At 49.7% G+C, this 27,075-nt stretch overlaps 1 protein-coding gene across 3 annotated transcripts; it reads right to left on the reverse strand.

The window, feature by feature from the left end:
• Positions 1-12,338: 12,338 nt before the first annotated feature.
• Positions 12,339-25,563, reverse strand: PRRT3 (proline rich transmembrane protein 3). 3 transcript variants are annotated; one of them, XM_060239353.1, is made up of 4 exons: positions 25,346-25,563; positions 21,941-23,219; positions 20,318-20,449; positions 12,339-15,959 (listed from the first exon to the last, which is right to left on the reverse strand). In XM_060239353.1, exons 2-4 carry the CDS (start codon positions 23,193-23,195, stop codon positions 14,017-14,019), a joined length of 3,330 nt encoding a protein of 1,109 aa, XP_060095336.1. In that variant the 5' UTR covers positions 23,196-23,219; positions 25,346-25,563; the 3' UTR covers positions 12,339-14,016. The 3 variants fall into 3 exon arrangements, with proteins under 3 accessions (XP_060095336.1, XP_060095337.1, XP_060095338.1); XM_060239354.1 differs by having other exon boundaries at positions 21,941-23,235; XM_060239355.1 differs by lacking the exon at positions 20,318-20,449 and having other exon boundaries at positions 25,346-25,562.
• Positions 25,564-27,075: the final 1,512 nt, after the last annotated feature.

Raw genomic sequence — 27,075 nt, forward strand, 5'->3', positions numbered from 1 at the left:
TTTCTCTTGCTTCTTCATGTCCACCACAGTTTCTCAAAGTGCAGCCTGAAAATTTAGCCCTCCCCCTCCTTTTTTTTCTTACAGCTTGCTTTCTTCTGTTGAAGCCAAGCTAAACCAATTAGTCCCTGTGTAACTATTGAAAGTCTTCCCCTTATTTCCTGACTCATTCATTGCCTTGGTGTCAGTTTGCAATTGCTCTGTTCATCTCATTTTCCTGCCTTTTTCTTGTCTGAAAGGCTAGTTGCAGTTGTTCTCTGCTTCCCATGGCTACTGCAATGATTCCCAGAGCTCACTGCTTCCAAAGCCAAGTGCTGATGTAGTGGTACTGTCAGCCTGGCATTTTAGCCTCTCTCTCACACACACACCCCTTTACTGAATGTGCATTGTCTGGATCTAGGGTTACGAACCTTCAAGTGGGGCCTGGAGTCCCCCAGGTGTGTCAAACTCATTTATTATGAGCGTCGGATCTGACATAAATGTCAGGTCAGGCCATGTTGGGCTGGGCCAAATGGGTACATATTTAAGATTAGGTAGCAGAGTGATAAACTTTATAAAGGACACAAACAAACACATTTAAATGGGTTTTTTTTTAAAAAAGCTTAAAACATTATCACTCATTGGTCTTAAGAGTGCTTTCTTTGTATTTCTCCCATGGGATCCAGGGAACTGGGCAAAGGAAGCTCTGGCTCTTTCATTCCTTCCCCAGGGGACCAGGAGGGGGAGAAGCCTCAGCGAATAGAAGGAACAGAAGCTTGGCTCAGTAGCTCTGCTGTGCAATTGAGAGAGCCTGGCAAAGCAAGCTCTCCCCCCCTTCCTTCCCAAAGAAGAAGCCCCAGCAAATAGAGAAAATAGAGGTTTTGCTCTATAGCTCCTGTGCAATTGAGCAAGCCTGGCAAAGCAAGCTGTTGTGCAGAAGGAAACAAGAAAGAGGGAGAAGGAAGCAGATGATAGCCAGTTGCTCAGGGGCTTGATAGGAGCCCTCTGGGGGCCTAATATGGCCCCCAGGCTGCATGTTTGACACCCCTGCTCTAGACTATGGAAATCAGTTCCCATGGAGAATATGACAGATTCAAAAGGCAGAAATCCAAGGTATCATCTCCCCACTGAGCTCTGTTCCCAGGTGATAACCCCCAGATCTCCAGATACTCCCCTAATCTGCAGTTGGCAAGCCTATCTAGACCAAATGTATTGTGGGGAGAGAGGCCTGACCTTGGAGGCTGGAGCATTGAATAAAGCACTGAATTGAAAATGTTCTCCCAGAGGAACCACATGCGGGTTAGAATTCTAGTTCATCCATAAATAGGTTAGTAGTGGGGAAAACATACTGATGAATATGACTTCAGTAGAGCTGTTCAGAACCTTGGTTGCAGTGCCAGAGCTCTAAAAATAGAAACAGAGGAAGTGGGGTCTAGTGACTAGAGTGCAGGACATGGAAGTCCTAGGTACAAATCTCCATTTAGCTTTGAATCTCATTTGCTAGCCATGGGCCAGTCACACCCTCTCCGCCTCACCTCCTTTGCATGCTTGTGTGGATAAAATGGAACAGAATTGGATATGTTACTGTCAGCTCTTTGGAGGAAGGGCAGGGGGGAAATGTGAGAGGAAGAGCTATATGTTTCTTGAAGAGATTGGCATGGATGGGAGCTCCTTGCCCATATGACAGCACTTCCTCTCAAGGGAAGGCAGACCGAGAGGAGCCGTTCTAATAATCGCCTCCATGACTAACCCTCGGGTATTCTCCTTGCAGTCATCATGGGAGGTTGGAATGCATAAATTGGCTTGAGCTGCTGCAATTCATAGCTGATTCTGATCAGCCAGGAATTCCTCTTCATTGAATGCATCCCGTAATGTATTCCTGCATTAATGCACACGTCTATTGCAATGTGTGCTTTGCCTTACATGAACTTAAGAAAATGCTTGCTGTGTAAGAATGACAGCTGCACAGTCCAACATCCTAGGCGAGGAGGGCGGGATAGAAATGGAATAAAATAAATAAAATCCTGTTTCTCACATTGGCCAATGCAATACCTGTAAGCATCCTATGAGAAAGGGCTGTGGGTACTTAGACTTTCAGTGAAAATTCTATAAAATATGCTGGATTCTGAGGTCTATAAATCATATACATTTATAGTATGTTGCCTTATTTTGCAAACTTTTTATTTTGGCTAATCACAGGGAAGAGCAAGGAGCTATGTAATGCAGTGAATTTCTACTTGATCAGCCAAGATTTTGTTAGGCTTAGTTTATGCCAGGGATCCCCAACATGGTGTCCACAGACACCTTTCCTGGTGCCCACCACGAGTTTTAGGAAGTGGGCGAGGCCAGGTGGGACTTTTGTCTACCAATATGGCTGGCTGAGCATTGGAAATTTGGCTGTGCAGATTTTGCTTTGGCAGTAGCTGCCACTATGTGACTGAAGTAATCTGCAGCGGCCATTTTGTGGCTATGGTTGCAAGGTCTGACTCAGGAATTATCTGGGGAGTTTGGGGATGGAGCCAGGAGCAAGGTTGTGACAAGCACAACTGAACTCTTCCTGAAGGGAGTTCTGGCCATCACATTTGAAGAGACCACACACCTTTTATATACCTTCTCTTCTTTGGAAATAAATGGAGGATGGGAGCACCTTCTTTAGGGGCTCATAGAAATGGACCCCCTGGTTCAATTTGTTTCAACTTGGGGGGGGGGGTTGGAGAGGCATCAGATGCTATGCTGAAAATTTGGTGCCTCTACCTCAAAAAGCAGCCCCCCCCCAGAGTCCCAGATACCCATGGATCGATTCTCCATTATACCCTTTGGGGACCAGTCTCCATAGGGTATAATGGAGTGGCCAGTGGACATTCCCCCCTTTCTAATAACCCTGAAGTGGGGAGAGGGCCTTTAAACCAGGGGATCCCCTGCCCCAGGCCTATAGCTAATCAGGGGCTCATGGAGCCCAGCCCCCTGGTGGTTTTTTGGGGACCCTCAACACCCCCCTCATCCTCTCAGATCCCATCCCACACCCACCATTCCCCTCCTCCTGCATGATTTAAATCATGCATGAGAAGCGCCCAAGAGCAGCCCCTACCCCTCCTGCACAATTTAAAGGGCCCATCAATCAGCTGATTGGTCAGCCCTTTAAATCATGCCAGAGGGGAGGCTGCTGCTCTTGCACGCCCTTCCCACACCATTTAAATTGTGCAGGAGGAAGGACAGAGAGGGGCAGCCCCCACCTCTCCAGCGTCCTACTCTCCCCCCAGCCCCTCCCCCCATGGCCCCTAACTATGGGGCTCCCCTGCCCCCAGCTGCGGATTGGCAGCCCTACTTGTGGCTGATGCTGCCTCCTGCAGCAGCCATTTTGTATCTGTGCCCAACATAATGTACCAGAGTTCCAAAATGCCACAGGCTCAAAAAGTTTGGAGACCCCCGGCTTATGCATTTTCAAATCCTTAACCTTCTGCAGTGTTCCCTCTAAGCTGAGTTAGTGTGTTAGCTCACAGTTTTTTAGCCTCTGCCACACACATTTTTGTCTTAGCTCAGGAAAAATGGCCCCAGAGCAAACTAATTTATGCCATAGCTCACAACTTTAATGCCAGTAACGCACAAAATAGGATTTTTCCTCACAAGTTTAAAGGGAGTATTGACCTTGGGGGTTAGAAACATGACAGTTACTCATTCGACTATCGGAAGACAGATTCACAGGAGGCGGATTAGTTCAGCCACAGCACTTGTGGGAAACCCACACTGTCCTCTTCCACTTCAGAAAGACTGTAGGTTATGCTGCTGTCACCAGTGCTGCATGAACAGGCTTGTGGGGCACAATTGTGGTAGGGTTCGCTGGAATAATTGCCTAGTGCTGATGTAACACAGCAATGCAGATTAGGCTGCGTTGCTGGGAGACAGCAGAGCATTGCTTTGCTTGATTAGGGCTCAAGCTCCTGTCTCTTTCCCAGCAAACATTGCCTTGTGTTTCCCACACTACAGCTGCGTCAAAGTGGGGACTGTAGTTCTCTTCAGAGCTTGAAGGGGGTGGGGGAATGAACACATGGGGGAGGGGAAAGCAGACTGAGGTCACAAAAGCACCCACCCCTGATTTGTATCTGCTCCAGTCCTTTGAATGCCTGTCTGGGTATTCATATCCACATCCATGGCTCTTGATGTCTGATTGTGATGTGTTTCACAGCCAGGGACAAAAAAAAATGTGCCTCTTAAGAGAATGAGGGCTTTTTTGTAGCAGGAATCTCTTTGCATATTAGGCCACATACCCCTGATGTAGCCAATCCTCCAAGAGCTCACAGCAAGCCCTGTTCTAAAAGCCTTGTAAGCTCCAAAGGATTGGCTGCATCAGAGGTGTGTGGCCTAATATGCAAAGGGATTCCTGTTATAAAAAAAGCCCTCATCCATTCAGACGACTGTAGCATAACAGTACCTGCAGGGCTTCAAAAGTCTCTCACAGCATCTGTGGTTACTTCAGCAAAAGAGTGGGGAGCACAGAAAGACTGTCTAAGTGAGGGGCATGGTGGAAGCACAGTTGATAGTAATGCTCAAAACATTACAGATGAAACTGCTTTCCTCAAAAATCATAGGTTAGGACCGGTGGTTATTTTTTCTGTGATATAAGCACAGGTGAAACAGAGGCATGCAATCTCTCTCTCTCTTTTTTTTTTTTTAGGGGGGGGGAAAGAATGTGTGCCATTAGGGTTGCCAGGTCCAATTCAAGAAATATCTGGGGTCTTTGGGGGTGGAGCCAGGAGACTTTGGGGGTGGAGCCAGGAACATTGGGGTAGAGCCAGGGACAAGGTTGTGAAAAGCATGATTGAACTCCAAAGGGAGTTCTGGCCATCACATTTTAAAGGACCATGCATCTTTTAAATGCCATCTCTCCACTGGAAATAATGAAGGATAGGGGCACCTTCTTTTGGGGCTCAAAGAATTGGACCCCTGGTCCATTTTTTCTGAAACTCTGAGGGTGTTTTGAGGAGAGGCACCAGATGCTATGCTAAAAATTTGGTGTCTCTACCTCAAAATACACACACACCCCAGAGCCCCAGATACCCATGGATCAATTCTCCAGTGCTATTTGCATGCACAACTATTTAATTGCCAACAGTTATGCTGCATGCTGAAGTAGTACATTGGCTGGAGCTATGGATGGTTCTAAAGTATGTAGTCTGGGTGAAAGTGAGGCAGCCCCCTTGCCCAAACAACACCCCTGTACAGAATGGGGGGGGGGGATGGTAAGCTAAGCTTGAAGAGGGAGGGGAGAGACAGAAAAAAGAATGCATGTTCAAAATCATGAACAAGATTTACAAGCATGCATCGAATTCATGTTCCTCACCTTGTTGTCACATATGTTTCTCAGGAATGTTGCCCAGGCTGGCAGCCTTCCTGCCCACAGCCCTGCTCTACCACTTGTGCCTTTATGCTCTGTCACGTGGTCATTCCCTCTTGGGCTCATGTGGATGGTGGGCACGGCACCACTACTGTCTCTGCCACTCAGCTGTTGCCCTCAGGAGCGGTTGCCCTAGCCTCGAAAATGCCATCATGTGGGATCTATGGCATCCCTTGATGAGGTCCCTCACTTTCCCAAACCTCACCCTCCCTGGGCCTCACCCTCAAATCTCCAAGAATTTCCAAACCTGGAATTTGCGACTGGAATCACAGCTGGGAGACTGAGTGACAGTGACCGAAGGGTGTCAGCTGCATGGGGGGAGGGTCTGTGCAATGCAGCCCAACCTGAAAATCAAACAGATCACTTGGCTTGTAAGACCTATGATTGGAGGGGTGGAGAGTTAAGATCCATACGGAAAATCCGGCTGCCAAAGCTAAGGTGGTCATTTCACCCTACCCCGTCAACTCTGTTGCATGACCAGCAGGCCTCAAATTCAGTGGGAGCTCACAGGAGCACAGCTCCTGAACCTTTCTGAGAGTTCCACTTCCTCCTCCTGAGAGTTCCACCTCCTTGTCCATTTAACAGTATGTGCAGCTGCATAACAATCCCTGGATGAGCTCCGCCACCTATTTTTCTACAAAATGACCCCTGATGACCAGTAAGAACTTGTTTTTACATGCAGCTTTTCATAGCTTGAAACGGGCCATGGTGGGCAAGGGAACCTTTAATTGTTGAATATCTGTCTTCATTTAGCTGTCCGAGATAGGATCTGTGCCAGAAAAGAAGTGGAAGCTGTTGTTAAAAAGCTCTTGTCAAGGTCCAGCTTGAGTTCAAATTGGGAAAGTCACTGATTGAGAACACAAGACCTTCATACTGGCCGTACAATAGCTGTTAGAGACATCATAAGCTTAGCCCCTAGCCAAGACTGATAAGGGTAATGCTGTTTCCAGACTTGTCCATCCATACCAAGGGGTTGTCTTTGTCACAGAGATAAGGGGGAATTCTGAAACAACTGGCAGGGCTGCACTATGGACAGAGAGATTAAACATGTTCTCCGCCTACACACTATTCTGGTAAACAGGATGGCAGTCCTTCACTCTGTCGGGATCTTCTCAGCATGTACTTCTTGACTAAAAATTCACTCAGAGCACTGACCGACTGCTGCAACATCCTGATAGACTCACTTGTGTTGCTTCCCTTCAGAGTTGTCGTATAGCTCCTTACACCTCTGGTTATTTCATCCCTAGATTCTGGCTTCACAGTAGCTGCATTCTGACAAGGAGCACCTTGCTCTTCTTATATATGGCTGTGATGCCTGTGTAGTGTCAAAGTCAGGGCCAAAATACATGTTATATTTGCCATGTGATTGCTACAGGGCTTGCAGCAAGTTGACAGCTCCACATGCGCTGTGGGAATTCAGTTCAGATGCACCACAGGGGCCTGACTTGGGCCTGTCATGTGGGGGAATGACTGAAGGACTCCTGCTTTCCTCCTGGCACCATTTTTCTGCCCCCAAATGGTGGCGGGGTGGTGGTGTTATTTGCCCTCTGCAGGGACTGCATTTGAAAGCCTTCATGCCCCAGTCCAAACCTAAATCAGAACCCTGTGGTGTGCTTCTAAACTGAATTTCCACAGGGCATGTGTAGCTGGGAGACTCAGGATCACTTCCCCACTCTGTAGCCAATCCCCAGGTGGGGGCAGGGGATCCCCCGAATGGGAGGCCCAAAAGAAGGTGACCCTATCCTTTGTTATTTCCAATGGAGGGAAGGCATTTAAAAGGTGTGCAGTCCATTTAAATGTGATGGCCAGAACTCCCTTTGGAGTTCAATGATGCTTGTCACAATCTTGCTCCTGGCTCCACCCCTGATGTCTCCTGGCTCCACCCCCAAAGTCCCCATATATTTATTGAATTGACTTGGCAACCCTACCACTCTGCCATGGAAGACTGTTTGTTGATCTTGCATCAGTCATTCTCTTTCAGCCTGACCCAATTCACAGGATTGTTGTTGGGAGGATAAAATGGAGGTGTGCTGGGATTAATGTTGTCTGCCACTTTATCTTGTTGGGAAGAAAGGTGGAATATAAGAAACAACAGCAACAAAAACCCAGTAGAAAACAGCAAGAGTTCAGTAGCACCTTAAAGATGTAGAACAAAATAGGAGTCGATTTCACCTTTAAGACCAACTTAGTTTTATTCAGAACATAAGCTTTCGTGTGCATACACGCTTCTTCAGATGAGGAATGAGGTACAGTAAGCAGAGCTACATATAACTGGTGGGGTTTGGAATGTCAAGTGGTACGAAGTTAAAAACCAACAGCAGAATAGTAAAATTAACAAATTCAGAAAACCTTTTATCTGGGTTGCTTTAGCGTGGATCTACCTTAAAGATGTGGCAGTGCAGAAGCTTTTGTAGGTCACTGCTCACTTCTTAAGGCTTCTTCACAGCAGAGACTCATGAAAGCTCGTCCCTTGCCACAAATTTTGTTAGACTTTAAGGTGCTACTGGACTTCTGCTCTTTTCTGCTGCTACAAACAGACTAATACAGCTACTCATGTTGAGCTAACAACAACCAAACACCCCGCCACAGTGTTTAAAAGGTAGAGGGGGGGGGGGAGGAACCATGTATTTCCTTCAATGAAGGTGCGATAGGAGGGTAATAAATCATTGGGATGGGGCGGCAGATTGAATTAATAAGAACATAAGAGAAGCCATGTTGGATCAGGCCAATGGACCATCCAGTCCAATACTCTATATCACATAGTGGCAAAAAACCCAAGGTGTCATCAGGAGGTCCATCAGTGGGGCCAGGGCACTAGAAGCCCTCCCACTGCTGCTTCCCCAGCACCAAGAATACAGAACATCACTGCCCCAGACAGAGAGTTCCATCTATACTCTACGGCTAATAGCCACTGATGGATCTCTTCTGATCAGGCCAATGGACCATCCAGTCCAATACTCTGTATCACATAGTGGCAAAAAACCCAAGGTGTCATCAGGAGGTCCATCAGTGGGGCCAGGGCACTAGAAGCCCTCCCACTGCTGCTTCCCCAGCACCAAGAATACAGAACATCACTGCCCCAGACAGAGAGTTCCATCTATACTCTACGGCTAATAGCCACTGATGGATCTCTTCTCCATATGTTTTCGTCAAAATTCATCAGAGCACTCCAGTATCAGTGCAAAAATTCCCTACACTAGCTTGAATATGAATAATGGAGGCCCCTGCCTATGAACTGCCAATCTATGTACTCCAGATGAAAGCTGCATCCTGACTACGGCTTGAAGTCCTTCCTTTCCTCATTCAGCAAGGAGAGAGTATGAAACTAGTGAAACAAGTGTTACCCACAACTCTTCCACCTCACTCCTCCAAGCACCATCAGGGCTATTAAGCCTCATTTCTATAGACTCCCAGCTATAGGTGTTTTCCACACAGGGGGTAGGCTTGTGAAGTTTTCTCATTGCTGCTGTAGCTGCAGATACAGTGCTACAACAACCTGGCTTCCACATGACAGGATTTCACACATTTTCCCTGCTCCTGTACCCCAGCAGCAGGTTCAGCCACCAGGAATCCCCAGGGCCCTTTTCAGTTTCTTTTTAAAACTGGCAGTTGACATAATCATTATAGCATTTAATGATAGCAATCTGCCCCAGCTTTCATGTCCCCTCCAAGTTCTCACATTTTTTAAAAAAAAGTATAACCCTTTTCATTATGAAGCTATAAGGGGAAAGGCATAGGTCTGTAACAAAATAAGCTAGAGACGTACTATAATAAGTAGAAAGCTGGGGATTCAGAGAACCTTATAGGTAATGCTGTAACAATATGCATTTGCGGTTTAAAATGGGAGGGAGTCTCTGTGACATCAGAAAATGGCTACTTCAGAGGACCAGGGCTGGGAAAATGACACTGATATGGATTGGATTAGAAAGGGCTGGACTTTCCCTTCCACATGTGTGCCACACTGGCTTTCCCAAAATGTCACTGCAAACCGGATTTGGAAGACTGCAGGAAAGATGGGGAAACCTAGGAGGTACAAAGCAGCACCATGAAGCTGAGGGAAACAAGGGGGAAAGCCCCTCTTCTCCATCGACGCCCAGGCAGTGCAAACGATCTGTCTGTAGCATGTTTGTGTCCACTGAATCTCATCCAATAGGGAGCTTACTGCAAATAAATCTTAGATGAGCTTTCCGTTCAAGGACAAAGAGCTGTCATCATCCACCAACAGCAATAACAATTTGAACAGGCCTCTCCAACAGGAAGCTTGAGGGAAAACTCTGCATTTCATCACAATGCCAAGCTATGTGCTACAGCTAGTCTCTCAAGACAATTGCATATCTATGAGCCTTGGCATAACAATTACTTGGCATAGATTTAATTCCTCCTAGAACATCTTTGCAGTGTGTTCGCTTCTTCCTCCCTTCTGTTATTCTAATACTTTTTTTTTTTTTTGCTGGCATTGTGTTAATTGTGATTATGAACAACAGCAGTGAATTAATTTCCAGATTTTGTTCAGAGAGTTGAGAATTTTAAGATCAGGGTTATGAAGGGAAGGAGATGCCAAACAGACGCCACAGAACAGAATGCCTGAAAGAACTGAGTAGATTTAGAGCTCAGAAGTAAATTCTGTTGCATTCAATGGGATTTACCTTCCTGTTACATGGGCTCAGGATTGCCAAGAAAATGTGAGGAATATAAATGTGTGCAAGTGGTTGGTGGCCATGGGGGGCCAAGTATGGTTGGTTGGTACATGATGCGAGACCTCCTGGGATTCCTAAGTATGTTACCCTGAGTTCCTGAGAAATGTGTAATTTTAGTAATAATAGAAAACTGTATCCATGGCCTTCTAACGCTTCTAGGAATCTCCTTCTTTTGCATGTTTTCAGTCAGAAACTGGGCATACATCCATTGATGTTTGTATAGCACTAAGTTGTTAGACTAGATCAGTGATTTCCTAACTTTGGGCTTGGGCATTCGCTATGCCACATGAGGGGCCTGAAGTCTTAAGCCACCATTTTGGACGCAGTCCAATCGCATCAGGCATTGCCCTTGAATGGCAGGGAAGTCTCCATAGAGCATTAACTCCCTGGTCTGCTAATGTATGGGCAGCAACATTGTTCTCAGGGAGAGCATCTGGATAGACCGAGACACCCCCTCATGCATCCTGGGTTATACCTGGCAGGACCAGGGGAATCCCAAGAGGTTCCTCATTGCACAGAGCATTTATTGAGCTTTCATTGATTGTACAAAGGCCAGAGCAGTCACCAGGCTAGTCTGTAGTCCCTTGTCCATTCTTCTGGGAGCTGACTGGGGAAAAAATGTAATGCATGTTTCAGTGTGGCTCCAAGAAAAGAGTGCCCAAAGCAGTGGTCCTCAATGTGCTTGCCAAAACTTTTCTTGGAGCCAAGTGTTTCTGAAAATTGGGTGGGAGAAGTTAGAGCTTCTGATCAACAAGGCTTTGGGTTCACCAGTGGAGATCTGATTGGCTATGCAGATTGAAGTATTATTCCAGGAGCAGCTGCTATCACTATGTTTTATTCTAACTTCTCTATCCCAGGGCCAGATCTGGGGGGTGGGGGGAAGCAGAGGGGGCGCTTGCTCCAGATGCCACCAGAGGAGGTGTGTGCCAAATTGGGTATGGAGTCCATTCTGTTCTAAGGGCCCATTAGATAGAATGGGCCCTTAAAGGGGCATCATTTTTTAATTTGCCCCCCCTCTTCTCCCCCGCACTTGGGCTTCCTCCTGCAGCAGCCATTTTGGAATTCCACAGGTGCCCACAGGCTCAAAAAGTTCAGGGTATAAAGACTGGGAAACACTGAACTCCATGTCTTCTTTCAACTCTGAATACTAAGGTTGCTTCTGCAAGGCTGTTTTGCTCTACCTTTGCTTCCACGGTGTGTTAAGTGCTGTCCAGTCACTTCCGATGTATGGTGACCCTATGAATTAATGGCCTCCAAAATCTCCTAACAGCTTTGCTCGGGTCTTGCAAAATGAGGTCCCTGGCTTCCTCGATCAAGTCAATCCATCTCATGTTGAGTGACTCCATCTCATGTTGTTGCCAAACTGGAGTGCAATTTTGGGGAGCAGCCACACAAATATTAGCCTCTAATTGTCCCATTTCCTAGGCCTTCCACATCCTCAAACCTGATTACTGTGTTTTCTGCAAGAATGCAGTCCCAAGGATTTGGGCAGGTGTTATAGCTCTATAACAATATCTGTAAGTCAGTGCTGTCAAGTCCCAATAAATGTATGGCCACTCCAGCCAACGGCTTCCAAGGCAAGTGAGAGGCAAAGATGGTTTGTCATTGCCTTTCTCTGCAGACTCCTCTTTAGTGGTCTCCCATCTAAGTACCAACTCTTGCTTCTAAGATGTGATGAGATTGGGCTATACCATGTCACCTTCATCCCCCATAAGGCTATACAAATCACTTAAAAAAAAAAAAGCTACCAGAAAACACCCCCCTGGTGGCATGGTGTAGAAAGAATGCAGAGAAAATGGTGGCTGACAAGGGAGGGTGCACAGATAGCTCCAGCATCACTCTGTTGTCGGTATGACAATCCTCACTGTGTGGAAAGGCATAAAAAATCTGTTGCAGGAAAACTGCCTTTCTCATTCCCCACGTTCCATGGAAGACATCTCCACTCTCCAAACCCAAGGCTGGGTGCTGTGGAGGCCTCTCAGTTTCTCTTTTTTTTGCGGGGGGCGGGTATTGTTTGCATTTGTGTGTGTGTGTACGCGTAAATGCCTGGTAGTTATGGCAACATCTGGCAACTGAGGCATGGAGGATATTCAGAGAAGTGGCTTGCTTCCCTGCCTCTGCCTCCTGACCCTGGTATTCCTTGGAGACCTCCCATCCCAATACTTGCCAAAGTCAGCTCTGCTTAACTTCCAAGATCTGATGAGATTGGGCTTGCCTGGGCTACCCTCTCAGCTTCTCAGAGCAGCAGCTAAGAACTAGACCAGAAGCCAGCATGATATCCTTTGACAGGTTTTATTTCATTTTGGCACAATGGACCACATGACATTCCACAGTTCTAGGCAGCTCTACCCTTTCCCTCCCCCACCACTGCAGGGGACAGACAGATATCAGGCAAGTACAACTTGTGCTTTTACTGGGAGCCCTAGTCTGACAAAAGCCACACACTCTCTTTGATGTACACTCCATCCAGCACTAGTTCCATACATACACACTCGACACTTGGCTGGGCTGACTTCAAGTAATTTCTGGCAAAACTTCTGGAACCAAGGCCATATTTCAGCTACTGGAACATGACACAAATCATTTGTATGGATGTTATTTACTGATGGAGTGGGCATTTATTTGCAGATTTTAAAATCAAGGGACAAAAGAAGGAGGTAACCTAAGATACACTGAATGGGGTGCTAGAATGCATACGTATGGAACAGGAGCAGAGGGAAGTAGAATCATAGAACTGAATCATAGAACCTTCGTATTGGAAGGAGCCAGGCAGGCCATTTAGCCCAACCCCTCCTCAAATAGGATTAGCCTAAAGAAAGAAAAGGGGGCTCTGAAGACCTAAGAAGCCCCCCCTCCTGGCACCTGTAAGTATACTGCAGGAACTGGTGAAAGGAGTAGGGTAGGGTAGGTATATGCCTTCTCTGTTTTGGATAACAGACAATAAACTAGCTGCCATGGATTCAGATTTTCCTCTGCCCCCATGAGACCTAGAAACCGAAAAACAGTCAATGAAACATGAAATTTTCCCAGCACCTGAATAAATCACTACATGCTGGGCTAGGAATTTTGAAGTGCAAAGCTGATTTGCAGTACAAACCACCGTCATACAGAGTCGTGTGAAAGCTGCCTCATAAAGAATCAGGTCCTTTCGGCCCACCTCGCATGAGTTTCCCAAAGTCTCAGGCAGAGCTCCCCCCTCCCCCAGCCCTGCTGACCTGAGATCCTCTAGTCCGGGAATACTGAGAACTGAACCTGTGGCTTCTGGCATGCAAAGCGTGCGCTCTGCCTCTGAGCGACCAAACATCCCGCCTCCCCTGCCACCACTGCTGCCATGTGTACAAGCCACTATGCTGGCGGTTCCCAGCAAGCCTTCCTCTGCCCCTTTCTCAGCCTCCTCTCTGAAGGGATCTATTTAGGATACTACATGGGCTCCATGAGCACAAAGAGTGACTGCAGGGTGGGCCTATGGGGACTGGAGGTGGAGTTGCAGACAAACTTCTGCCAGGCCATCCTTTCTTCTCCCTCCCCAGAATCCACATGGCCACTGGAGGGTTTCTCGATTTCTGTTCCTCTTTCTTTACAGTATACCAGATTCAGGACACAACGGTGTCTATATAGAAATTTGGGGAGAGATGCTTGGACTTGCAGGCACTAAACAGATTGGTCACAGTAGCTCACGGGTCCTATGTAGGTGGCTGACACAAGGTTGGGGGACTGGACAGGGGACGTAGCTGATACTACAGGAAGAATCCAGTGCCACATCAGGAGCCATTTTGTAAAATGCTGGAATGAGGCTTGGTTGGGGCAGCCCCCCTGGCTTGTCAAAAGGAAAGGGGATTCTTCTAGGCTCCAGCCGTTGAAACAAACCAGCTTTGTCGCTGTCCTCCCTTCCTGCACAGTCATGCTGGTGCCTCCAGGGCATGAAAGGAAGGTGAACCCCACTGCCGAGTCTCACAGTTCAATGGTGTCACTAGAGAGGCTGCGGGAATCCACCTGCTTGCTGAGAGCCAAGAAGCTCCTCCGGGCCTCGCCCTCGGAGTTTGGCGCACTGCTGGACGGAGCCAGAGGGAGGTCCTCTGGCAGGAGCTGGGCCTGACAGGGCAGCTCCTCTGGGGGCAGGCTTTCCGGTGAGGACAGGCCATGGCGCCAGGGGTTCCAGCTGATCTTGAGGGAGGCACGGGAGAAGGAGGTGCGGGAGAAGCTGTCGAAAGAGGTGTCTGTCGGGGGCTCGCTGGCCAGGCCCCGGCTCTGGGTGGTGAGCTCGCCCATCGAGCTGGCCCGCGCTAAGCTGTACAGGCAGTCCGGGTCGCTTCTCCGGCGTGGCTGGCCCAGGAGAGGCTGTGCCGTGTGGGAGAGGGTTGAGCACTCCCCCCGCAGTGAAGAGCAGGAGTCTTGGCGTGCCAAGCGGGAAGGGAAGTGGAGGCTGGAGCGCAGGAAAATGGAATCGCGCACCAAATGCTCCCGGAAGAGGGCTTCGTCGATGCTGCGGCTCAGGTTGATGGGCGAGGGAGGCCGGAACTCCAGCTCAGCCAGGGAGAGCACAGAATCCCGTTCAAAGCAGATGCTGGTGTAGGAGCGGCCCATGGTGGCAGCTGCTGCATTGAGGCACTTGGGGCTGTAGACGGGGTGTACCGGGGAGGGGCTGGAACCTTGGCCGGCCGTTGCCCGCAATTCGTTGCTGTCCTTCAGTGCCCAGAGGCGCCCACTAGCAGGTGGGTTCCAGATCAAGCTCTTGCTGATATCGTTGTTGGGGACTTTCTCCAGGACCCCTCCAGTCCAGTCGTAACAGTTGTTGGGGTACTCGGGCACGTCGGCCTTGCGGTAGGTACAAAAGTAGCGCATGAGCTTGGTCCAGCAGGAGTGCTCGGTGCTCCCGCACCGCTGGCAAAGGGCCTGCCAGGACAAGCAGACCAGGGTGAAAGAGAGGACCAGCTCGCCGATCCGGAACCAGAACTGCACAAACCACCAGCCCCAGGTGAAGACGTTGCGTGGGCCCAGCATCCCCGAGAGCCACAGCACTCCGTATAGCTGCAACCCGCAGCAGGGAAGCGCCAACCCACCACTTCCCAGAAGCACCCATGCGCCGCTCCACACTCCCGGCTCGGGGGTGCCGTTGGTCTCTGCATTGTGCCGTAACCGCCAGTACACAAACATGGTGACGGGCAAGAGGCAGAAGCCAGCAGCGCAGGAAAGCACGTGGAGCCCCACCGCCACAGGTGGGTGCATTGGAGGCGTGAGCAGGTCAGCCCCCAGGAGGAGGATGCTTTGCGCGGACCCCAGGGCAGCCAAGAAGAGCAGGCTTTGCAGCTTGGGGGGCAGGACTTGCAGGCGGGCCTGGTGGAGAAGACGGAGCAGGAGCACCGCAAATGCACTCAACAGCAGGGGGAAGGGGGACGTGTACAGCACTCGCACGGCTGGGGACGGGAGCCAGCCTCGGGAGCCATAAGGGTCCACCAGAAAGAATGTGGCACGCAGTACCCCAAATGCCAGCAGCAGGGCACTGGCACTCACAACATACAGGAGATGGGGCACATGCATGGCCAGAGAGCCCACCAGGCAGGCCAAGCTCAGCAGGCTAAGCAGGAGAAAGAGCACCCCGGAGCCGTAGACGTGCAGGGCCCAGGCAAAGCTCAGGGTCCGCTCGAGGTCCTTCCACCGCAGCAAGGTCTGGTTGGACAGCAACTGACTGCAAGCGCTGCCGGGGCGTGGGCAGGGTGGGCTGGAGGCAGGCTGCAAGGCTGGCAGGCTGGGCTTTGGCCTGGCCAGCTGTGGGTACTGCAGGGCTCTTTGAGTGGTGACCCGGATCAGGCCACGCCGAGGAGTCGTCGGAAGGCGGGGCGAAGGGGTGGCTAGCGCAGCAAAGCTCTGCCCAGGAAGACGGGTCCCAGCTGGATCTGCAGGTAAGAAAGAAGTAAAGGGACGCTTAAGGAGAGCAAGAAAAGGTGAAAGACAAGAGAAGGCAAGACAAGGGTCATGTACATTGTACCCAAGCACAGAAAACGTACAGAATGCAACACTGGGTGCAGAATCTACATTTTCTTTCCTGTAAGTATTATTAGTGTTAGACATATTCCATACAATTCTGGCTTTATCCAGAATCTACTTTTTTATTACATGCACAAAGAAACAGCAAAGTCACAGCGTTTGTCGTTGTGAAGATATTAAGCATCACCCCCTTTTCACTATGCTTAAAAGCCTATGGGCAATATGGAAAGCCACCTTATATCGACGCAGAGCAATGTGATCCATCAAACCCCAAATAGTTTACACCAGTCTTTCCAGAACCTATGAAAACTGAAACCCACCGTTTCCTGAACTAAAATCCAACACATACTTTGTTCTTACACTGGAAAAATGTTTACTGTTACAGAGTGCAGGTGTGGAGTGCCCCAGCCACAATGCAGCCCACTCACTCCCAACTTCTCAGCAGGGGTAATCTTAGAAGGAGAAAAACCCAGGGCAGCAACTCATACAGGAATGTAACAGGCTGCCTCCATAAACACTGGGTGTTTCTGCTATCTCTCTGCTTGGGAGAAGCTAATTCTATCACACCCAGTGCAGGAACATAGTAGAAGATGAGAAGGAAGCAATATCAGAGCACCTGATCATGCAGAGAGACTACAGGCAACCTCATCTTCAGGAAAGCATGTTGAGTTCACAGGTGCCTTTCATTATTAATGTTACTTTGCAGCATGCTGATAGTTTGCTCATGGTGATCAGGGCTTTTTTTGTAGCAGGAACGTCTTTGCATATTAGGCCACACCCTCCTGCTGTAGCCAATCCTCCTGGAGCTTGCAGTAGGCCCTGTACTAAGAGCCCTGTAAGCTCTTGGAGGATTGATTACATCAGGGGTGTGTGGCCTAATATGCAAAGGAGCTCCTGCTACAAAAAAAGCCCTGGTTTGGGAATCATTAGTTTCTACTCAGTGATTGGTGGCAGTTCTGAAAGCTCTCAGGCAAAGAGACCCTCTTCTGGTTTTGTTTTAATTAGAAATGCCAGGAACTGAACTTGGGATCTTCTGCATGCTGAGCAGTTTTCTACTACTGAGTCATCTTGTGGGGAGGGTGCAGGAAGGGGCAGGGTGTGGAGGCACCACATGACTATTTCTCCCCCTTCTCCACTTCAGGCAACAGCGGCCAAATAAAGGCTTCCGCTGCCATCTGCCAAACAGCAGGTGCCTGACCCCACCAACGACTGATTAACCTCCTCTCCTTTCCCTGCCCCCCTACCTGGCAATATTCAGCAGGGTAACACACACACACGAAGCTGCCTTATACTGTATCAGCCCACTGGTCCATCAAAAGCAGTATGTCTACTCAGACTCTCCAAGGTCTCAGGCAGAGGCCTTTCACATTATCTAGTGCAGGGGTGTCAAACATGCAGCCTAGGGGCCATATCAGGCCCCCAGAGGTCTCCTATCAGGCCCCCAAGCAACTGGCTGTCATCTGCTTCCTTCTCCTTCTCTCTTGCTTCCTTCTGTATGACAGCTTGCTTTGCCAGGCTTGCTCAGGGTTACAGAGCAAAACCTCTGTTTTCTCCATTGGCTGAGGCTCCTCCCTTGGGGAGGAAGGGAGAGGAATAGCTTGCTTTGCCAGGCTCTCCCAATTGCACAACAAAGCTACTGAGCCTTTCCTCCTTCTACGGGCTGAGGCTCCCCACCCCCAGTCCTCTGGGGAAGGAAGGAAAGAGCTTCCTTTGCCCAGTTCCCTGGATCCCATGGGAGAAAAATAAGAAAGCACTTTTTAGACCAATGAGTGCTAATGTTTTAAGCTTAAAAAAATACCCCTTTAAATCTGTTTTTCTGTGTCCTTTATAACGTTTATCTCTCTGCTACCTAATCTTAAATAGGTACACACTTGGCTCAGCCCAACAAGATCTCATTTATGTCAGATTTGGCCCTCATAACAAATGAGTTTGACACCCCTGACCTAGTGCCTGGTCCTTTATACTGGAGATGTCAGGAATTGAACCTGAGACCTTCTGCATGCCAAGCTGATGCTCTGCCACTGGGCCGTGGCTGAAAACCCTATATGAGGCAGGAACCATAAAGCAAAGCACAAGCTAGAAAATATTTTAGAAAGATAATGGTGATAATGAAAGGCTGAGGGAGGCAAAGCAGGACAGTGACAGGTGAAAGGCTAAGAAGGTAAGACCACTGCAGAGATAAGCTGGTGGGATATAGGCTGGGGCTTTGAGGAAGCAACGGGAGGGAACCTGCTTTTCCCAGTCATGCTGGTGGACAGTAAAAAAATCCTTCAGGTCAGGCCAAACACAGAGTGACCAAGCCAAGCTTTTGGAAACAAGAAGAAACATTACAGGCAACAAGGAAGTACTGTTCTGCTGGGGTTAGGTGGAACTTGGGGGTGGCAATTCTGAAATTAAGGATCTTGAAGAAGCTCTAACAAACATAGCTTGAAGGAAATAATAAGCAAGGGAGGAGATGGGAGTTTCCACATTCCCCAGACCAGGTAGCTGGGAATCCAAACAGTCTATCCAGCCATCTAAGCGAATGAGCAGGCACAACTGAAAGAACAGTCAATCTCAGATTTAATTGCCACTGCTTTGGTGGGGAGAGATAGTGGCAGGGCTTTCTTTGCCTCTGCTCTGCCATCTTCTCAGTCCAGGTGCCACAAGCCAGCACTAGGAAGCAAACAATGCTGTACCTCAACTGTGTCAAGGTTTGTTACCTTGGCAAAGAAACTACCACTCACTAGAGGCACTAAAAGAGAGAGAGGAAACAGGACAAGAGATTAAAAAAAAGAATTCAGAGCCCAGCTGGAACAGGAAGAAGCAGGTCAGGTGGAGGAAGGGCCTCGTCTTCAGGTTGGGAGAGCACAGGCTGTAGAAAGATTAAAGGAGTGGGTGGCACAGACAGACAGAGGGACAAAAGAGGGACATGGGTTGGTTGTGCATAAAAGGACACCCAGGAACAGCAGGCGATTTGTGGGTCTGGGTTTTAAGGTACCACTGGACTTCTCTTTGTTTTTTAGCCACATTAAACCACTCCTCTGAGGTTGCCATTTTCCCCCCTGACAGGGCTCTTGTATCTTTAAGATGTGTGACTTTTCCCACTATAGGGTTGGAGTGATGGCAAGAAGGAAGCTGTACCTGCTGAATTTCTGCCTGTCAAAAGCTAAGAATCCATGCTTGAAAAGAAAAAAAGAAAATGGCAACTTCAGAGTGCTCCTCATGAAGGCCTAGCTTGCACAGCAACCTTGACTTTAATCACAGAATCATAGAGTTGGAGGGCACCTCCAACCCCCTGCACAATGCAAGAAATTCACAAATACCTCCCCACACCCCCCCCCCCAGTGATACCTGCTGCACATAGGTGTCTTCTTCCATAGAAGACGACCTTATGTGGGGAGAAGGGGTGAGGAGAAGATCATCAAAAGCAACGCAGTAACCCACACAGTCAAATAATACTCCTGACTTTTAGACAGGTACACTGTTTGTCTTCATGGAGACAAACCCAGAAGAGTCAACCAGGAAGGAAGTCAGGCTGAGCAACCGCCCACAAGGAAAGAAACAGCCAGGCCTGGATAGTTAGTGCTGCTAATCGTGTGAAGAGATTATCTTGATTGGAAACGGCACCCAGCTCAATATAACCAGCCCCCCTTCCGCTGCCTATGAAACAATCCCTTTAGGGCAGTGCTGGGTTCCCCACAGGGCATCTCAGACAAAATTCAAAGTGGAGAGGGAAATACTTCTAGCTTATCTCCCTTAGTAGAGCTTCCAATGATCTTTTCGGTAAGCAGGGAACTGGATGCCCTGTCCTGCTTGCCTCAACCGGATATGAAGCTCAGGTAGGAGCTGGTGTAGAAGCAGAATGAAGAGATGGAAGTGTCTGGGAGGTCTCCAGTTTGAACTTCTGTAAGAACAGGTGGCGTCAGACAAGCCACCCTGTCTCAGCCTCACCCCTGTCCTAAACTGCACTATGGGCTAATGGTAATGGCTGTGGTAAGACTGCAACAAGGTCAAAGTGTTTTGAACAGTGAAAATGCTTATTATTGTCATTATTATTATTACTATTAACAAAAACAACAATTTAACTGAGGTAATCATGTAAGAATCTTCATTCTGGTCTGGCTGGTAATCACAGCCCAGGAGTTATGAGCACAAGGTGAGAGATGGATATCTGGTTCAAAAGCAGGACTATCCACCCACTGAATCCAGCCTCTCCATTGCCAAGCCCTGCTGTCCAGCACAGATAGGGAGGAGGGAACAAAAAAAATGTGTGGTTCTCACTCACCTGGGTGTCTGTTGTCTGGGCCCTTCCCCGCCACAAAAGTGCCTTGCCCAGGAGTTGTGGAGCCAGCAGGAATCCTTGGGATCACAGCCCCCCGGACTCGTTGTGGGTCAATATAAACCAATTCCCCAGTTCCTGAAAGAGAGGAAAAGACCTCAGGGGGATCCAACAACATATAGTCTCTTCCCCATCTACTTCTACTCAGTGGAGAGAAAAGAAGAATGAACCCCATTCACTGCCCTATTATAAAGCTACGCTCGGACTTCCCTACAGTGATCCAGCAGAGAGGGTTTTGAGCAGGGGAACAGAAACTATATCCCAGGCAAAATGAGGGTTGCCATGCCCTCCCTGGCCCCCAGCAGGGGATGAGGGGGTAGGGTTGTCAGATCCAGCCTGGGAAACTCCTGGAGATTTGGGGATGGAACCTCGAGAATGCAGGGACCTCAGTGGGGTACAGACCCATAGTCTTCCCTGCAAAGCATCCATACTCTAGGGAAACTGATCTCTGTAGTCTGGAGATGAGCGGTAATTCCTGGGGATCCCCAGGTTCGACCGAGAGGCTGGCATTCCTAGCAAAACTCATTCCAATTAGTGAATGGGTGATGCTTACCTTGACTTCCTGATCAGATATGCAACCCTCAAGTTGCTGCTCCACAAAACATACTCTTGCCAACCCCCACATCTAGGCACAGCATCTTATCCCCAACACCCCAGTTCTGTAAAGAAAAACAACCCACCTTACCAAGTCCCCCCAGCTTTTCTTTGTAATTCACTGTCCCTTTCACCCTATTAAGCCTCCATCACAACCAAACTGACTTCCCTCAGCACACTAGTAAAATGATTAACTCTCACATCAGCCCCTGCCACATACACTGTACAACCCAGCCAAGCAACTTCAGCTATGTTCAATGTACCCAGACAGCCTCCCTCCCAATAGCCATTCCTGTTTCTCCCAAAATCCCATATCATCATCCCTCCCCTGGGCCTCTGACAATGATTGTTTTGCCTCCTGCTTCCCTCCCCCCTCATCACATGGCTTCCACTTTATAAGCTTCCCTCTCCTGCTCCCTGCACCTGATCCTCATCCAAAACTTGGCCCTCTACCCTATCAATTACTCCCACGTTCCTTGCCTCAGCCTCAGGGAGACCGTAAGACAAAGCTACCCGTTCTGCTAGAAAGTGTATGGGAGGGGAGCAGCCTTTAGGGCAGCATGACGTGTCCCATAAGTCCCCTGTGTCTTTAAAGGAATGTTTTTGTGTTTATGAAATGCAGCTTACCAAGATGGCAGTTTAGAGAGCAAAAAGGCTTCCTTAACCCTTTTCCCTCAGGCCCAAAATTGTTCCCACCAAGAAGCTTTTATCCCTGCTGGGGAAACCTTACAGGTAACCCATTTCCTTTTCTTCAGTGGGGATACACACAACTTGTAGGGGGCCATTTCCAATGGGGAAGATATGGCACGTGGGAAAAGTTCTGAGGGGCCTCTCCTCCCTTGAGCTAACCTTCCACCCCTTTGAGCTGCAGCCTCTGCAGCTGCAGTTTACAAAAACATCTCTTCAAAGAATCACAGAACAACATACAGTTCCATCCTAAGTGAGTGCTGAACATGGAGACATCACTATACCTACCTGGGGTGGTAAAGCTGGAAAAAGCCGGCTTTGTGGAGTTGCCATGGGAGTGAGTCTGCTCTGTCCCTGCTGTATCCTGAGTTCGTGGCTGCTGAGTGGTATCAATGATTAGGCCCCAGTGGGTAATTCTTTCATGGACAACTGGCCCCTGGGTCCCTGTCATGCCTTCTGGTGGTGGAGAGGTTGAAGGGCTGAGGAAATTATCCTCTGGGGCCGAGTGTTGAGAGCCTTCTGAGCCCTCCCTATCCAGTGGGACAGCCATACTGATTAACTGTGTTGTCTGGGAAGTGGAAGCTATGTCCATGGTGCCACTTTGTGGCCCTAATGGACTCTGGGTGTACCAAGTTGCTGGTGTGGGTATAAATGGAGTGGTAGAGAGGTTTTCCCTGCCCTGAGGGCCACCATGGACCTGTGTGCTCCTGTATGAAGCCAGGTACTTCACTGTGGTTTGATTCCTGCCGAGCAATTCCTGCCCTGTGGAATCGTTGCCCCTAGGATCAGTGCTCTCAGTTGCCATCCACTTTATGTGGGGCACATCGGGAGGTAACGTCATCAAGGGGATGGTAGATACTGTAGGCCTGGGGCTTAATGTGGTTGCCATGGCGACATCTTTGAATACTGCTTGGAGGTGGCTATCTGTGGTTTCCTCTCTGGAGGCTGTTAAGCTGAAAGCAAGTTCTTTGGAAGAGGCTGGGAATGAGGCAACACCAGTGCTGGCTACACTTGCCATCTCGATGCCAGGCAAAGGGAGAGAGCTCCCATTCTTCTCTAGTATTGGTTCCACAGTTTCATGGCCAATATCATCCGACTCTTTTTGAATACTAGAAGGGCCCACTGTTGGCAAAGGGGAATCACCTCCTTGGGGCACCAGCCTTCTTCCCGAAGCATTTGTCGGTGCCACTGAGCCAGAACTCTTCACGGCAGGGAAGTCAAAGGGCAATGTGAGATCTGGGGGGCCAGGATAGATAGTGGGATTGGCACCTCCCCAGTTCTCAGCTCTCAGCACCCTATCACCGCTAGAGACTTCATGGGCATTGGGATCTGCATGGGGCACAGATGGTGGGAGAGGATCTTGGGAAGAACCGTTCAGGGAAGGCAGCTCTGGGGCAGAACTCAAAGAAGCGTTCCAGGCAGGGCTGTCCGGAGTGGGGAGAGTGAACGCCTGGAGCAACGAAGGCAGGAGCAGACTCCAGGCGAAGGAGAGACCCATAGCAGCCATCCCTGCTGGGAGACAGTGAAGCTCAGCATCCGGCATCGTCACAGCTTCTCATGCTTTACCCTGTGGAAGAGGAACTCTGTAAGAGGTAGAGGCTTCTCTGAAGAGCCATCAAACAAGCAGGGAACAGGCAATGCTTCAACAAGAGAAGAGGTTGGCTGGCTGGCTGGCAAGCGTATGTGTCTGTGCTAAACTGTGGAGGCAGGCAGGACATGGTTAAGCCAGGAGCCAGCTGCAAACCAAACACTAAATGACACAAGGGCCCAAGTCCGGAGCAATGAGAGCTGCAGGCAAGCACAAGCCCATGAGTGCACACAGCTCGTGCTGAGGCACATGGATGCAAGCATGAAGAGGCAGTCCTACGCACCCACAATTTCTCTCCTTCAAAGCTGATAAGAGGCTCCTCCCGCCCAGATGGAGATCTGTGTTCCTCACCCTCCCACCTTCTGCCAGCGTTGGTGGGGCTCCAAAGAGCTACTAACCCCCAGCCATTCCTAAGCCTGGACTTTGCCACAGTAGCTGCAATTAGGCCCTAAGGCACAGCCATCGGGATAGTAGAGGCATATTTTGGAAACTGGGGAGAAATCTAAGGAGGGTTATGGTGCAGCCCCTGTGCCCTGTATCTCCCCCACCAGGTTCACCACTTTCCTTGTTCTGCCATTTGGCTACAGTAACAAAGCATGACAGAGGAAGTTATGTAAGGAGCCCTCTGTTTCACATAGCTCCTCTTAGGAGCAGCACCTCCCCGGGGCCTCAAAGATCTTCCCCAGCTCTGCTTAAGACAATTTAACTGGAGAGGTCAGAAACTGAGAGTAGGACCATTTTTTCACATACAGGGGCGGGAGGGGGAAGCAAGCCTACCTGATGAGAATGCAGGCATCAAATGGCTCACCAAGACAACTTGGTCCACAGATGCTATATATGGCCCCCACAAGTTGGTCCCCGAGCCCTGTGATACATGCAGGTTCACCTTGGGCACCTGGCTCTCCAATGCAAGGAAGATGGGGACCTTCAGACCAAAGAAGCAGAGTCCTGCACACCTGATTGAAGCTTGAAATCCTGCAGCACCTTGAAATCCTTTCCAGACCTGGCAGCAAAAAGCTGCATGATTTTGGCATCTCTGCATTTCAGACAACCCTATTGTCATGCTTCGGTCAATCTTACTCCTCACAGAGGCTGCCATTATCCCATAGTGGCTTCTGCTGCTCTACAGAGGCCGATCCACAACCAAGCCTACTGCTCTTGGTATGTAACAAAGCTGAACACAACTAAACCTGGGTGCATATTAAAACTCAAGCACCAACTCCTGATGTCGGCCCTGAGCATCCCTCAGTCTGTTTCTCCAGCTATAAAATGGGACTAATTAGTAACCAGCCTCAGTGGAGGTTTTTTGGTAAGGTTTTAGATGACGTAATCGTAAAAAAACCAGGCAGCACTATGGACAGATGGGGTTGCTAACAAATCTGGTAAAACATGTCCTTTCCCTTTGATAGAGACATGATGTGTAAAAATGGGCAGCTAAAGCTTTTTTTTCAGTCAGCTGACAACCACATGTACAATTCACCCATCTCCTTACCATACACTTCCCTATCACACACACGTCTTGGCACCTACCAAAGAGCAAAGGAGCCACTCTCCCATGTCCTGGAGCCCAAAATTTTACATTAAAAAACAAGGGATGTGAAGAAGGGCCACATCCCCCATACCTGAAGGCTTTACCTGCCTGGAATCTTCACGCCCACCTGCTAACTGAAAGCGCGGGGGGGGGGGAGGGAGGGGGGCTAAACCTTGAATGGTTCTGGAAGCAAACCGTAAGGATTCTGGAGCAAAACAGCAGCATGCTTCCAGGGGCAGATCCAGCGGGGTCGAGCCAGCACACAGATCCAGCCATCACAGAAGCAGGGAAGATGGTGCTGCTCAGGTGGATGGATGGTCACAGCAGGATGCGACCTGAGCATTAACAAGCGTGCAACAGCAGGGCGTGCGCAGCACCCAAGCCTGGGAGTTGGCAGGGTGTGCCAGCATCCAAGGTCAGCGACGGCCGGGTGTGCCAGGCGTCCAAGCGTCATGATCATTCCTGAGTAACCTACCTCTCCCAGGTAGCCGGCGCCAGAGACGGTGCCCACAGTCTGTCTGCGTCCTTGCAAAGGGATGTGTCCGTACAAGGGGAGCACTCGCGGGTTCCTTACCTCGGATTCCTCCTTGGCGCGGCGGCCCCTTGGCGGCCCCATCCTTGGGGGGTGGGTGGGAGGAGGAGACTGTGTGTCAGAAATGTTCCAAAGTTCCCGACTTCTCCTCTGCTCACGTCGCCCCCATAGCCGGCTTTCCTTAACGCTTTCACCTCCGCAAACTCCCCGCAGCACCTTCGCTCCTCCCGGCACGGCGAGCAGAGCAGAGCAGCAGCAGACCTGCAAAAACCAGCCAACCACGTGGGCTCGGCACCTCCCCCGCCGGTCAGTGCGTGGTTCACCCAGCGCATTAACAGCAACGAGTCAGGCCGGCGCGCGTTAGGGAGCAGAAGGAAGGACTGCGGAGGCGAAAGGAAGAGACGTCGCCTTCTCCCGCTCCCAGCGTTAGATTCGCACTCAGTGCCAGGGATCCGCGCCTTGGCCAATAGGAAGGCCCGCCGATCAGTTCCGATCTGACGCTCCACGCTCCAGAGCTGCTGCAGAGAGAGCCGGCGACGACCGAGAGCCTCCCTCCCGCTGCTACTACTGCGGCGGCTCAGTGAGGTGCAGCGCCAAACCGGGGACGCCGCCAGCCCCAGCAAGCGCCTCTCGGCGAATGGGGCGCAGACCGGCCGCCTCCTCTCGGCCCACCTCCTCCGCCCGCCCCTTTCGCCAAAGGCCGGCAGAGGGAACGCGGGAACCGCAGTGGCCACATGCCTGCTCGCCTGCACTGTACCCCCTCGCCGCAGGCATCGAGGCCGCAGTCGCAAAACGGGAGGCCTGGACATAGATTAAGTTCGTAAATGAGGAGTGAAAGGTATATAATCCCATTATCCCAGGTATGGCAGTGGTGGAGCAAAGAGAAGGGCGGCGCTGTGGGTATGCTCAGAGGCACTCGCTTTTGGCCACCGCTTCCCACCATCGGGTTGCCAACCTCCAGGTGGTGGCTGGAGGTCTCCCGGTATTATACTTGATCCCTAGGCGATCAAGATCATTTCCTCTGGAGAAAATGGCTGTTTTGGACCCTGCGAAGTTCCTCCCCTCCCACAATCCCACCCTTCTCAGACTTCACCCCAAAGTCTCCAGGTATTTCCCAAATGGAGAGCTGGCAACCGTACAATCCGTGGCTGAATACATGGGGCGAGGGAGAGTGCAGGGAAGCTCTGATTCAAGTGATGTGCTGATGGATCAGAATGTTGAGGGACATAATGTTCAAATTATTACTGTGAGACAGCAAGGAAAACATTAAGGCAGATAGTACTTTTAGTTGCCTTTTCCCAACTGCTTTTAAAAGATGGATTGCCCAGAACTCCACAAGAGCCACTAAAGCAGTTCAAGGGTTTGCTTCAGTTGTTGTCTTTCATCCGGAATTTGCTGATCACACACTGATCCTGGCTCATCCCTTTGGGGTAGCGAAGGTAATTGTAGGGATCATCACAGTCCCATCTGGCTTGTGGGTACCTGGGGATTCTGCATTAGTGCGCCTAGCACCCCCCTCCCCCAAATTTTCTGTCTGCAAGCATCCTGCATTGGATGGATAAAACAAAGAAAACCAGAGATGGAAAAGAAGTCCTGAGGAGTGACCATGTCACTTGGGTGCAGCAAAAATAGTTCTGTGGCATCATAAAGACTAATAACAGTTCATTTAAGCATAAGCTTTTGTGAATGTTGCTTTGTCTAGTTCTTCAGATACAATACAGGGATCCTCACTATGTAGACATCTTACATAAAAGGTATGGAGGAATGTAATA

Source organism: Heteronotia binoei, chromosome 5 (genome assembly GCF_032191835.1).
Source record: "Heteronotia binoei isolate CCM8104 ecotype False Entrance Well chromosome 5, APGP_CSIRO_Hbin_v1, whole genome shotgun sequence".
Taxonomy (NCBI): domain Eukaryota; kingdom Metazoa; phylum Chordata; class Lepidosauria; order Squamata; family Gekkonidae; genus Heteronotia; species Heteronotia binoei.